At 34.1% G+C, this 14,240-nt stretch overlaps 1 protein-coding gene across 1 annotated transcript in view; it reads right to left on the reverse strand.

The window, feature by feature from the left end:
- LOC140440793 (uncharacterized oxidoreductase YjmC-like) overlaps positions 1-14,240 on the reverse strand; it is a 33,584-nt gene that overhangs the window by 1,419 nt on the left and 17,925 nt on the right. Inside the window, exons 5-7 of the mRNA XM_072531156.1 lie at positions 10,565-10,663; positions 10,128-10,314; positions 4,281-4,438 (exon numbers count right to left, since the gene is read on the reverse strand). Coding sequence (XP_072387257.1) covers positions 4,281-4,438; positions 10,128-10,314; positions 10,565-10,663 — 444 coding nt within the window. The remainder of the gene's footprint in view (positions 1-4,280; positions 4,439-10,127; positions 10,315-10,564; positions 10,664-14,240) is intronic.

A 14,240-nucleotide genomic window follows, 5' to 3' on the forward strand; every position in this document is an offset into this window, starting at 1 on the left:
AGAAGGAATAAAAACAATTCCGAAAGCTAGACCAAAAACAAAAGAATTTTTCTGTAACATCCCGGCCAAACTTTCTGACTGCAGCCCTAATAAACTGTGTTGTTTATATATATATATATATATATATATATATATATATATATATATATATATATATATATATAGCTCTATAGGCCTTGTAGGCCCCTGGCTTCCAAAACCTTGGTTATTTCCCAGTACAGATAGCCATAAATTCACTCAAAAATAGAAAGTCACCAGGACCAGACGGAATAACAAACGAGCTTCTAAAACACGGAGGAGAAAGTATAACCCTAGAGATGACAAAACTTGTACAAAAAATAATATTGCACTGCAAGATACCAGACGCATGGAGAAACAGCATAATGATATCAATGTTCAAGAAAGGAGATAGAGAAGACCCCAACAATTATAGAGGTATAAATCTACTGAACACCGTACTTAAGCTTACCACAAAAGTCCTAACCAACAAAATCAATAAACCAACAACTTTATCAGATGTACAACAAGGATTCAGATCCGGAAGATCCTGCGTAGACGCCGTATTTGTACTAAGACAAATCACAGAAAAGGCCATCGAGTACAATAAACCAGCATATCTATGTTTTATAGACCTGGCAAAGGCTTTCGATCGCATCCAAGTCGAAGACGTCTTACACCTACTGTGTATACCAGTAGAAAACTAACACATTGTATACCAGTTCAAAACGGAATAAGACAGGGTGACTCGTTAAGCCCACTTCTCTCTAATATAATAATGGACAAAATAATACAAGCAGTACGTAAAGGTCATGGTTACAGAATTGGAACAAAGAAATTCAAATATTATGTTATGCAGACGACGCCGCATTAATCGCCGAGACAGAAGACGAGCTCCAAAGATTAACACATATCTTCAATACAACAGCCAAGAAATACAATATGATAATATCAGCAGAAAAAAACAAATGTATGATAACATCTAAATACCCACTACGATGTAAAATCGAAATTGATGGGAAAATAATAAAGCAGGAAACAAGGTTTAGATATCTGGGAATAGATATAACTAGTTGAGAGATGTTACTGAGACTTAACTGAGATGTTGAAGAAGTACGACAACAAAGCTTAAAAGCAAGTAAAGCGGCGGAATATCTTAATGACACAATCTGGAAGAACAAAGACAAGACACGAAAATAAGAATCTATAAAGCAGCAATTAGACCTATATTAACATACATGGCGGAGACAAGACCTGACACATCTAAAACGAGACGACTACTAGAAACACCAGAGATGAAAATACTCCGACGAATATCAGGGAAAAGTCTGTTGAATAGGGAGGGAAGCGAAAACATAAGAAGAGCATGCAATATAGGAGATATAAATGGATGGGTGACAAAACGAAAACAGAAGTGGAACGAACATATTAATAGAATGCAGAGGATAGGATAGTACGAAAAGCACGAGATAAGTCACCAAATGAACGAAGAAGTATTGGCAGACCAAGAAAAAGATGGTGCGATAATTTAAACAATTTAGGAGGCTAATATTGAAGAAGAAACAGGCTTTAAAACCTACATTCAAGAAGAAGAAGATATGCAAACAAGGCAATTAACTTCCAAATAGATTTCTACCAACTTAAAGAGTAAGCAGATTTCAAATCTGGTTATGGCACGACCTAGTTATACTAGGAATACAAGTACAAGTTCGACTACCATTTGTTATTGTTCTTGTGAACGAAGTTGCAGAGGTGGTTTAACCGGCTTATAGGTCGGTAATTCTCGAGGTCTGTTGGATGGCCTTTTTTGTAATAAAATGATAAATGTACTGTTCCATCTTGTAGGTGTTTCACTTTGGTGTAGACATAAATTGAATAATTTTTTCTTATATTTACTAAAAGTTAGTTTCCTCCAATCTTTACGGCTTCTATAACGATATTATCTTCTCCCGGTGCTTTATTTGTTTTTATTTTCTTCAGTGCGTTAATTATTTCGTCTATTGATATATCAGGCATCAATTCCGATCCTTCGTTGACTAATATTTTTCCTAAATTTTCCAGAAACTGTTCTGTTAGTTGCTCAGCATGGTTTTGTTGACTTATGTATAATTCTGTATAGAAATCTTCTAATTCTTCTTGTGGTGCCTATCCGTTACGAATGTTGGCTACTAGCATGGCAATTCTAACTTTATTGACCGCAGCTCGAAATAGTCCTGAAGTGGTAAAGGAAAACCATTTTCGTAAGTTCTGGAGCCAAGATATTCTTCTTCTTCCTGGTCTCCTCTTTCCGTAGACCTTTCCCTGTAATATAACTTGCAGTTGCTTCTTCTACTACCCTTAGTAATTTATCTCTGCTGATGAATTTCATTATTTGTTTTTTATAAATTTTCAATTTGCTCCTGAAAACTTAAAGTCTTTTATTATGTTCAATCGTTTGCTGGATTTGTTCACTTTTATACTTTCGGTTATTCATACTAATAGATTTTTGTATTCTTTTACTCACATCTCTAAGTTTATGATGTTCTTTGCTTCTATTACTTAGCGTTTTTCTCTTCTTTTTCATTAATGCTTGTGTTTGGGAACTCATTCTTTGGATAAATGATTTTTTTGGCAGTGTATCTTCTGGCTTTCCTCTATAGCTTCTATTATAATGTCATTCAGGGTGTTGATATTTGGGTCTGTATTCTTATTGCTTTCGAGAATGCTATTGATGTGTTCTTTAAATACATTTATATTATTAGGCATTAATAAAACAAATAAAAGAAAAAGCTATAGACTTCGGCATGCCAGCGTATATTTGCTTCATTGATCTGACGAAGGCGTTTGACAGGGTTCGCCTGGGAGACATTCTAAATATATTAATAGAAAATAAAATACCGACCAACATAATAAAGAAAGTTAGAGCAGGAGACCGGGAGGAATTAGACAAGGCGACAGTTTAAGTCCCTTCTTGTTTAACTAACTCATGGGCAAAATTATAAACAAAGTAACATCTCTCAATCTCGGATACAGAATGGGCAACAAAAGAATTGGTATGGTGTGTTACGCAGATGATGCAGCAATCATTGCCGAATCAGAAGATGACCTTCAGAGATAGCTCTTTCAGTTAGCAATCAATCAATCAATAGTTGGCAATCTACCTCCCAGGAAATTAACCAGAGGCAGCTTCAGAATTAAACAGTTCGAAAGATCTCCAAGAAGTAGAAGAAAAAGAAGATATTATTAGGGTCTGTCCAGTAATGTTTAGTTTTCTTTTAATCATGCGATATCTGTTTCCCAAGGTCTATTTCTAATGAAGCTTTCACAATTCTGTGGTCATTACTTATTGAAAACTGGTTCATGACTATAACATCTTTAAAGATTTGCCTCTTGTCATCAACATCATCTTTGGCTCGACAATCCTCTGTGGATCCTGGCCTGTTCTAAGATTAGTCGCCATTCTGTTCAATTTCTGCCAACGTGTTGCCATCTTCTCATCTTTAGTATCCTTAAATCGGTCTCAACTCCATCTAACTACCTAATTCGCGGTTGGTCTTTGCTTCTTATTCCTTTAGGTGTTCCTATCGTTAGCTTTTAAGCAATTATGTTGTCAGGCATTTGTATTATTGCCCGGCCCATCTATCTCGCTGTGTTTTAATGAAAGTTGACATCTGGTTCATTAAAGAGTTGTTATAATTCGAAATGAAATCTTTTGCGCCACTGCCCTTGATCGTTTCTAGCTCCAAATATTTTGCGGAGTATCTTACGCTCAAATATTCCCAGAAATCTTTCATCCTACTGCGTTAGATCCTTAGTAACCAGCATGTATTTGGTTTTGTCTTCGTTGATGACTAGACCGACCTTTTTCGCCGCCGTTTTTAATTCTAGGAAATATAGCTCAACATCTCGCTTGCTACGCCCTATTATGCCAATATCATCAGCGTATGCTAAGATTTGTATCAATCTATTGTAAATAGTGGCACCGTCTCTAATTCGTTTTTCGGATTGCTTTTTCCAAGGCAATGTTAAAAATAGGTTGTGTCTTATAGGTGATCATAAAATCGATCTCATTCATAGTTTTTCCACTCAGGCTTTGCCACGTCCACCTCTAATGTTATTTTTTGTAGAAGAAGTTGTTCATTTGGAATACATTTTTTTCCAGCAGGAAACTAAGTCAAGTTTCACCGCGCTCATTCCTGTTTCCCAAAGCAAATTTTCTCATTAATGTTTCTGTCTCATCTGCCTTTCTCTCCGTTTACGCGTCACTACACATTAAGAAACTTTAAACAATACAAGATACTTACAGGTTCCATTTTTCTAATATAATTTAGAAGATCACTTAAACGTTTCTGAAAACCAGCTGGAAATTTTTCTGGATCAATTGCAATAAAACCGTGCCCTAGATTTGCTGGTTTCTCTATTTTCTGACCCCATTGTCTAACGTTAGGTCCATACGCAGCATCTAAAATGTTAGTAATGTGACAATAGTTAGTTAAAAAGCGGTTTTTAAGAAAAGACATTTCCCTACATATCAAAAATAGTGTGATTTTATTTTTATGTATTTTTTTATTAGACTAATATACTGTTAAATGAAACATGACTATAAATGTGAAAAAGAACCATAATTATATTTATGTCATTAAATCGCTATATAAGTCGGTTCGCTATATTTACGCGGGTTTCAGATTAACAAAATTATGCTAATGAATGACTCATTGATAACCAGTTGCAGTAAACGACTTCCCAGAAAATTAGGTAAAAACTGCATTAATGGTCATATTTTAAAATACATTAAAATAACATTAGGGTAGCTATAAATTTGTTACAATATTGCAGTTGAATTGATTATTTGCCAGTGTTGACATTGTATGTTTGGTGGAAATATTTAAAAATGCCTAGACATGTGTTAGATGTAGATAGTCTAATTTGTAGTGTACATAAGTATTTTACGGATGAAACGGAAAATGGCGGTCCTTTAAAATCGGAAATGTCTGTTCAACAACGCTTATGTGATGCTCTAGGAATTAGTGAAACCAAACTAAGAGGAGTATTACAAAATCGCAATAATGAACGGCCGAAAGAAGATCACCGAAAAACTCGCCTATCATTGAAAACGAAAGATATTCCAGATGGAAAAAAATTTGAAATTCGTGATACCATTTATCGAATGCGAGCCAACAAGGAACATGTGACCTTAAATACAATTCTCTCGGAATTAAAAGATAGAAAATTTGACGAAATTGGCAGAACAAGTCTATGGCAAGTGATACATAATTTGGGATTCAAATTTCAAAAGGAGGATAACAGAAAAGCCCTTTGTGAAAGAAGTTCTGTTGTGCACAAAAGAATTAACTTTCTAAGAAAATATTTTAAATTAAAAGAAGAAAGGGCAAATTTTATATATTTAGACGAAACATGGATATTTTCTAGGGGTGCAACCAAGAGAATATGGCAAGATGATAACGTAAAGTCTATCAAACATACAGATGGAGAAGGGAAGCGACACATAATTTTACATGCAGGAGGGAAATCGGGTTTTATAGAAGGTGCTGATTTAATATTTTCATCTAAATCAAAATCAAGTGACTATCACGATAATATGAACACAGAAATGTTTGTAAAATGGTTACATGAAAAACTTCTCCCAGGTTTAAGTGAGCCCAGCGTAATTATTTTAGACAATGCACCTTACCATTCTGAAGTATTAAACAAAAGTCCAACGAATTCTTGGACTGTTAATAAAATTAAAGAATGGTTGACAAAGGAACATATACCATTTACACAACATATTTTAAAATCAGAATTATTACGCTTGGCAAATATCCACGCAAAACCAAAAACCTTTGTTGTGGGTCAGATTATTGAAAGTTACGGTCATCAAGTTTTACGTCTGCCACCGTATCATTGCCAGTTTAATCCCATCGAATATATATATGGGGAATAGCAATATAGCAAAACAATATTATGACAACCATATTGGGCCTAACGGTTATAGCGACGACGCAGTTCGGGAAACTTGGCGAAAGGCACTTTCAATTGTAACTCCAGAAGTGTGGTGCAACTGTATATTCAAGTGCGAGAAACTAATAGAAGATTGGTGGACTCGTGAAAATAAAATAAACGAAATAAGTCCAATCATAATAACAATTAATAGTGATGACAGTGATGATGATGACGATTATGATATTTTTGATGATAATGACTGATTTTTATTTTTGTTGGCAAGTTAAATTTTTTTATTTTTCATTAGAAATTCTCTCCATGGAACACATATACATAGACCATATTTTCTGTGTGAAGTGTAATATAAAATTATTATTAGGTTTATATTAGCCACATTAGACTCCATTAATGAAGTAATTCTCCTTATTATACTGTCAATTATATAAAAGATTTTCCATTATTATTTAATTAAAAAAAGTTATGGATTATTTTTCATTTCATTTGACCAGCTGATATTTCCCCAAAGAGCAGGTAATTAAAACTGGGTACTTACAATAAAATTTTTAATCCGAAACCCGCGTAAATAATTAGCGAACCGACTTTAGCTACATTAAGATAAGTATCAAGCTAATAATCAAAACTACTGACTGCAAAATATATTTGACTTGTCTGTTTTTATTTTATTTTTTTTAGCTGACAAATGTTCAAGAAAAATTCTTCGACCCCCCCTTCCTTGGATAATTAATATTCCATATTAGCATAACCCAATTTGACAAATATAGTACTTGTGCAGAGATTAAGTAAAATTAATCATTAATCAGATTAAGTTTATTTCTCAGTCAGCGTTATGTGCATTGTTACAAAAACAGTAACATTGTTACAACAAAGTAAGTGGTACAAATGAGTACCTAGGTGCTTCATTCCAGCTATCGAGCGTATTAAATTTAATGACATTTTTCAAATTGTGTAATTCTAATGACATTTCAAATTATGTAATTCTAACTGACTCACTAAGTGCCCTTCAAGTCCTAAAACAGCTGTATCACAAAGGCTCAATGAGAACATTATAAAATCTGAACCATGCAGGCTCAAGAAAACTCTAGGCAATTAGTTTTGTATGAATATCATCCTACATTGGTATTAAAGGCAATGAAAAGCTGACCTATGCGCTCTTAAAATTGCTGTATGTCTGATATAAAAAAGTGAGTGTCGAAATATCGCGAGTGATGTAAAAGCGTATGTTAAAAATCAAGTATTGTGCAAGTGGAAAAAACCTTAAAGACAAAAAGGTAAACCTCAGTGAAACCAATTAAAAATGACATTAGAGCATGTTAACTTTCAACCCGAAATAGAATAGAACAATTGATGATAACTAGGATACGAATTGGAGACACAAGACATTCATATTTATTTTCTAAAATTGAGCCACCTATATATGAAACATACAATGTACCATTTTTTGTTGAAATTTAGTATTAATAGGATTTTTCCTATTGTAGTTGTGTTATTCTAATGTCACTGTCAAGTCAGTGTGATACATGAAAGTTTACATAAAAATAATAAAGTAAGAATACACATTTCCTTATTTTATTTTCAATAAATATATAATTCACACATTTAGATGTGATAGATGGCAAGTTAGTGAAACCTGAACCTATTACAGAAAGAGCAACTGAACCTAAAATGAAAGTGTATAAGGCCAAAACTGGTTTTTATAGAAAAGTTACGCTAAAAGTTTGATAACTATAAAAAGAACCATAACTATATTTATGTCACTATATTTATATAACTATTAGTGAGAACGTTTATCAGAAAATTATGAACAAAGAATCAGATTTTGATGCTTGGCTCGTTCTTAAGCAACAGTTTGAAGTCTCATCCAGAGATAGTTGTTGTTTAAACTTTGCTCAGATTTTTTTTATCGTGGTATGTTGGAGTATGATGTGTCAACACAAGCAAAGTTAAAACGAATTTTCAATGTACTAAGTTAGGTACCAGATGTAATGACTATATGCAAAATTATCCATATTTTTCCTAGTCAGTATGAAAGCTTTAAGTCTGGTTGGATACTAGTAACTAAAGATAAAGTTGACGATTTAGTTTCTCAACTATGTATATCTACAAGTATATATACAAGAAGTTAGAGACGACCCGGATTTGCTTCATATCGGACGAACTAAATTGTGGCAAGTTTTAAAAGAATTAAATTTCCGGTGGAAGAAATCAGACCGAAAATCACTTTTGATTGACCGGGAGGAGATAATATGTTGGAGAAGAAATTATCTAAGATCCATACGAAAATTCCGGGCTAAAGGAAGGCCAATCTTCTACCAGGATGAAACGTGGATAAACTCAGGTCATACTCTAAAAAAATTTTGGTCAGATAAAAATATATTAAGCTCCAGGCAAGCATTTATGGAAGGTTGGTCTACTGGCATCTCCTCACCTTCTGGTAAAGGAAGTAGATTAATAATTTCTCAGATTGGCAGTGAAAAAGGATTTGTTAAGCATGGTTTGTTGGAATTTCAGTCCAAAAGCACAAAAGACTATCACGAGGAGATGACAGCTGATATTTTCGAAGAGTATTTTGAGCAGATGATTGAACACATACCACCAAATTCAATTAGAGTATTAGATAATGCACCTTATCATTCACGACTAGTCGAAAGACTTCCAACGACTGTGTGGAAGAAACAGGATATTCTTGACTGGCTGCGGAATAAGTATCTGCCTTACGAAGATGGAATGGTAAAAGCAGAACTTTTGTAAATTACCCGGCAACACAAATCTAAGTTCAAGAAATACGTAGTTGACAAAATGGCGGAAAGGCGAAACATCACAGTCCTTAGACTTCCACCCTACCACTGCGAAATAAATTGAATTGAACTCATTTGGGCATAAATGAAAAGTTATGAGACTAGAAAAAATACGTCATATAAAATACAAGCTGTACGTGAATTGTTATACGAGTCTTTACAACATATTACAGAACAAAACTGGAAAGATGCAGTAAGGCATCTTACTTATCTTCAATAGAAGAAGAACAAAAAATGTTGGATCTTGATAACATAATTGATGCGACCGCAGGGACACAACTGCTAATTATTAACCCTCAAGACGACTCGGATTCCAAAGTTGATCCTATTTATTTTGAATTTGAATAGTTTTCTAATCGTAATAATATAAGATAAGTAATAGTAGTTGTAATCGTAAGGTAATAAAGGGGAAAGGCGCAAAATGTCGCCTGTCAAAATGTTCAATGTGTTTTAAATGTATCCATTTTTTTTTCAAATCCTGAGAAGACTAAAAAGCATATTTGAAAAATTTAAAGGCAGAATGAAATATTTATTAGAATAAATAAAAAGTTTCTTTTGCATGCAATATTTTCAATTAAAAATTATCCTATATTTTCTCTTTTATTTTCACCCCTGTTACATAACATATTAAAATAAACATTGTAGAAGTTTTCAGGGACTTTCTGCCCTCAGTAATAACGTTTTATTCTGCGTTTAAATTTTTCAAAAATATTTATTAGTTTTCTCCGGATTCGAAAATAATGGATATATTTAAAGCACATTGGAAATTTTGCCAGGCGACATTTGGCGCTTTTCCCCTTAATTAAATAAATGTATCTTTTACAAATGTCAAGAAACTTTTTATTTTTAAATAAAATAAAGAAGTTTTATTAAAACAAAAATACAATTTACATTTACAATTAGGTACAACAAGTACAACTTAAAAAATATATTTATTTAGTTCAAATAAATGTTTCAATCATATACTCTACGACACTGATCGGTCATCTGCAACCAAAATACCTTCGTAATCGGATTATAAGGTTGACTGCTGTATTGTATTCCTTCAGATACAAGGTGGGTTAGTCGAAAACATCTTAAACCGTCAGTTTCAGGTTGGTTTTTACTATTATATCGTATTACCTATCCTCTCTGTATTTCAGTTCTCTAATTAGGGTTAAACTTGTAGTGATCTATCGACAAATTGTGAACCGATTATAATTGATTGTTCGTAAATCCACAAATGAGATGGTTACAAACAGTACATACATTGACTGATTTTGATGAACAGATTAAGTTATCCAAAATCATTAAAACCTAATAGTACAATAAAGCAATAAACTAAGTAATTGAAAAATTACCGAGAGAAAAGTTTTACTAAAGTAAAAATATTATTGATGTATAAAAACTAACCTGCCAAAAGACCACTGAGACATTCAACCATAAGAGCGAATCCTGTTCCTTTGTAAGATACATTTCCTCCAAGTGGCATCAATTTCCTGCTTTTGACCACTAGTTCTGGATCGGTAGTCTGTTTACCGGTCTCATCCAGGCCCCATCCTAACGGAATTTGTTGTTTATTTCGACGATATGTTTCAATCTACAAAAGTTAAATTTAAATTTGTATACCGCCAAACTGCTTCATGGATCGGACATTACTGTAATTTTTTATTGTTATAGTTCTTCCTAAAACGTTTTAAGAATATAATTTGGGACCAAAATAATTCAAAGTAGCTAAGTAATAATTACACCAATGTAGCTAAGTAAAGAATTGAATAAAATTTTATTTTTACAAGATGAATAAATAAATAGAAGAATTATAAATATCATTAATGTATGGTGCGACGTACCTTACCAAAAGATACTGCCGTTGTTGCTAAATCCATAACCATGCGATCCTTGCCTTCAGCTGGAGCAGATATCGATATGGGATTAGTTCCTAGACAAACCTAAAATTAATAAACCGATTTTTAATTAGCTTGTAATTATAATTAAATATAATTAATTAGTTGTATATCATTAACACATGAAACGAAGATTTTTGTTTTATGGCGGTGGCGGGGGTAATATTAACTATGAGACATTGCTACTCTGCAATAGAACAGGTATCAACTACAACTGTAAAATTGAAACTACTCTATTTGACGTTCCGGTTCCAGGTTGACCGAGGGTTTGACTCAGTTTACAATTTTATGTAGATTTTTTTTGTCCATTAAACAAATATAGAGTCGATTTATCGATCTTATTCCTCTAATCTGATCAATAACTGCTCCCGTAATAATAATAATACAAATAATGCTCGTTGTCACTCGAAATTACTTAGATCAAATGCTAAAAACTGTAGAAACTTTTTCAAATGATATCAGTATGCACTTTGGGTTAGACAAATGTCGTGTACTAAATATAGTCAAGGGCAAGGTTCAGCCCGGGGGATGTATAAATATCTAGGAGTAAAGCAAGCGCGGAAAATTGACCATAAACAAATGAAAATCGAATTAATATCAGAGTTCATACGAAGAGTAAAACAGCTACTTCGCTCACATCTTAATAGTCAAAATTTGTTTAAGGCATTAAACACCTACGCATTTTCCGCGCTTAGCTACTCATTTGGGATTATTAAGTGGACTAAAACGGATATAGAAACTCTTCAGCGAAAAGTACGAACACACCTCATAAAGGCGCAAAAACACCATCCTAGAAGTGTGGTAGAAAAAACGACATTACCGCGGTATTTAAGAGGACGAAGACTTATGGATATAAGCGAGCAATTAGAAAAACAGATTACTATTTACGAACTTATTTTCAGGTGCAGGCGGAGACATCTACTCTTCATCGCGCGATTTGTGCAGTAGATGACACAACACCGATCAAATTGAGGGAACCAGAAATGCGCATAAACCATCTTACTAAGGACGAAAAAATGCGATCCTCGATGAATAAACCTCTACATGGGCGACATCTTAATGAGGTCAGTCAAGATCATGTCGACAATATAGCGTCGAACTATTGGCTGACATCAGGAATGATGTTCCCTGAAACAGAATGTTCATTACTCGCCATTCAGGATCAGGCTATACCAACCCCAAAAATTACCTGAAATATATCGTCAAAGACCCTCAGGTCCAAAGTGACAAATGCCGATATGGATGTCAAGCTCAAGAAACCATCCAACACCTTACCGGGGGCTGCCAGGCATTTGCTGCAACTGAATATAAATCCTTCATCAAGAGATAGCCACCAAACTGAGACTTCTCCAAACAAACCATCTTCCATATTATTAATACGGGCTTGAAAGTATACTTGAGAATGATAACTACAAGCTATACTGGGACCGTACTGTGTTCACAGACCAAACAGTGGCACATAATAGACCAGATCTTATACTAGTTAATAAACTAAAGAGACAAACACTAATTGATGTGGCGATACCCAACAACAATAATCTTCGTGTTAAACAGAACGAAAAGATCGCCAAGTACAGGGATCTGGAAATTCAAATACAAATTCAGTGGAGAATGGAAAGTATCCAGACAATACCTATTTTTCTCTCTACTACTGGAGTCATTGCTAAGAACCTCCTAAAAAACATAAAAAAGCTAGGTCTGAATAAACATCTCTACAAGACCATGCAGAAATCTCTACTGCTCTCAACATCCAGATGTGTACGAAAATTTTTGGGAGATACTCCAAAATACCAAGTCACCTAGGGCTCGATAATACGGAAAGAGTCCCACCAGAGCTCAATCCTTTTAATACCGTAGGTATCTGGGATGAGTGAATTTTCCCCTTAGAGGTGAGCCGTATGGCTAAATCTGGATACTCGTGAGCCGTATAAGTATATTGTCGCATTTCCGGTTGTTACTAACTTTTTATCTCCTTACGCGACCTGAATAAATGAAGAGTTTTTGTTTTAATGTTTCCAGGCAGTGCTGAGCTGTGTTGTTTTCTGGATCATGTTGTGAGTGTCTCGGAGTGTTTAGAATTACTTCTTTAGCTCTTTTAACTAATTTTCGGGTTCTTACATCTCTAATGTATTTCGTAATTTGTCAGCAGTCATTTTTCCAGGGTGCAATTCTGTTTTCAGTCCTTCCGATATTAGTACCCAGTCATGTTCTAATCTTAATGCCCATAACATTCTTCTTCTTCACAGTGCCCTCTCTGCTACGGAATTTGGCAATCATTATTGCTACTCGTATCTTTGAAGCTGTTGCTCTAAATAATTGGTTAGATGTGCACTGGAACCAGTCTCTTAAATTGCGCAGCCAAGATATATGTCGTCTCCCCACGCTTCGTTTGCCCTGAATCTTTCCTTGGATAATTAACTGGAGCAATCGGTACTTTTTCCCTCTCATCACATGACCAAGATATTCCAACTTTTTTCTCTTGATGGTAATCAACAGCTCCCGTTCTTTGTTCATTCTTCGAAGAGCTACACTATTTGTTATTTTGTCTGTCCAAGGTATTTTCAAAATTCTTCTGTATATCCACATTTCGAAGGCCTCTAGTTTATCGGTATTGCTTTTGTTTAATGTCCAAGTCTCTACTCCGTACAGCAGTATCGAGAAGATGTAGCATCTAAACAATCTCATTTTCAGGTTTAAGTTAATGTCATGACTTCCCAGAATGTCCTTCATATTAATAAAAGCAGCTTGAGCCTTTCCAATTCTAGTTTTTATTTCTTCTGTGATGTCACTGTTGTTATTAATGCTTGTTCCCAAATATTTATATTTGTGCACCCGTTCGATTTCGTTATTGTGAATGTACAGGTTTGCATTCAATCTTTGTTTTTTTGAAATAATCATGAGTTTCGTCTTCTTGACGTTCATTGTTAATCCTTTCTCTTCACTAGCTATGACTACCTTGTTTAAAATGCTAATAACATTAAAAATTTCTATTGCTGCACAGTAAATTAGCATATGCAAATATTCTAAAGTATAGGCTTCCACGATATAATTGGGTCGAATTTGTAACATTTTGTATATTCTTCGATAAGCTTTTTAGGCATGAATGTTACGCCATCTTCATTGTTCGCTATTATTAACTTGGTCATCTTCAAACAACAAGGTATAAATGTAGGCTTCTCCAGTCTTTATTTCTATTCTTGAAATTTTTTTCCTCGATACCTTTAGATATTTTTGTGTTCAAATTTTTGAATATGTTGGGAAGGGAAGGAACACCATCCTTGCTTTAAGTCTTTAGATTGTTTAAACTGTAGTGATCTTTTGTATTACATCTTTTATATATATTATTCAAACCAGCCTTTATGTATATTGTTCAAAACGGCTTTTATATCTTCTTCTTCTAGTGCCGTCTCCACTAATGAAGGTTGGCTATAACCATTGCAACTTCGTCTCTATCTTCTGCTTTCCTTAAAAGCGTCTTTGTGTTTAACCCGGTCCAGTCGCGAATGTTTTTCAGCCAGGACATTTTTGTCTTCTACTAGGACCCCTTTTTCCTTCGATTTTACCCTTCATAATCAAAATGGCTTTTATATATATTATTCAAACCAGACTATATAAATCTTGA

Source organism: Diabrotica undecimpunctata, chromosome 5 (genome assembly GCF_040954645.1).
Source record: "Diabrotica undecimpunctata isolate CICGRU chromosome 5, icDiaUnde3, whole genome shotgun sequence".
Taxonomy (NCBI): domain Eukaryota; kingdom Metazoa; phylum Arthropoda; class Insecta; order Coleoptera; family Chrysomelidae; genus Diabrotica; species Diabrotica undecimpunctata.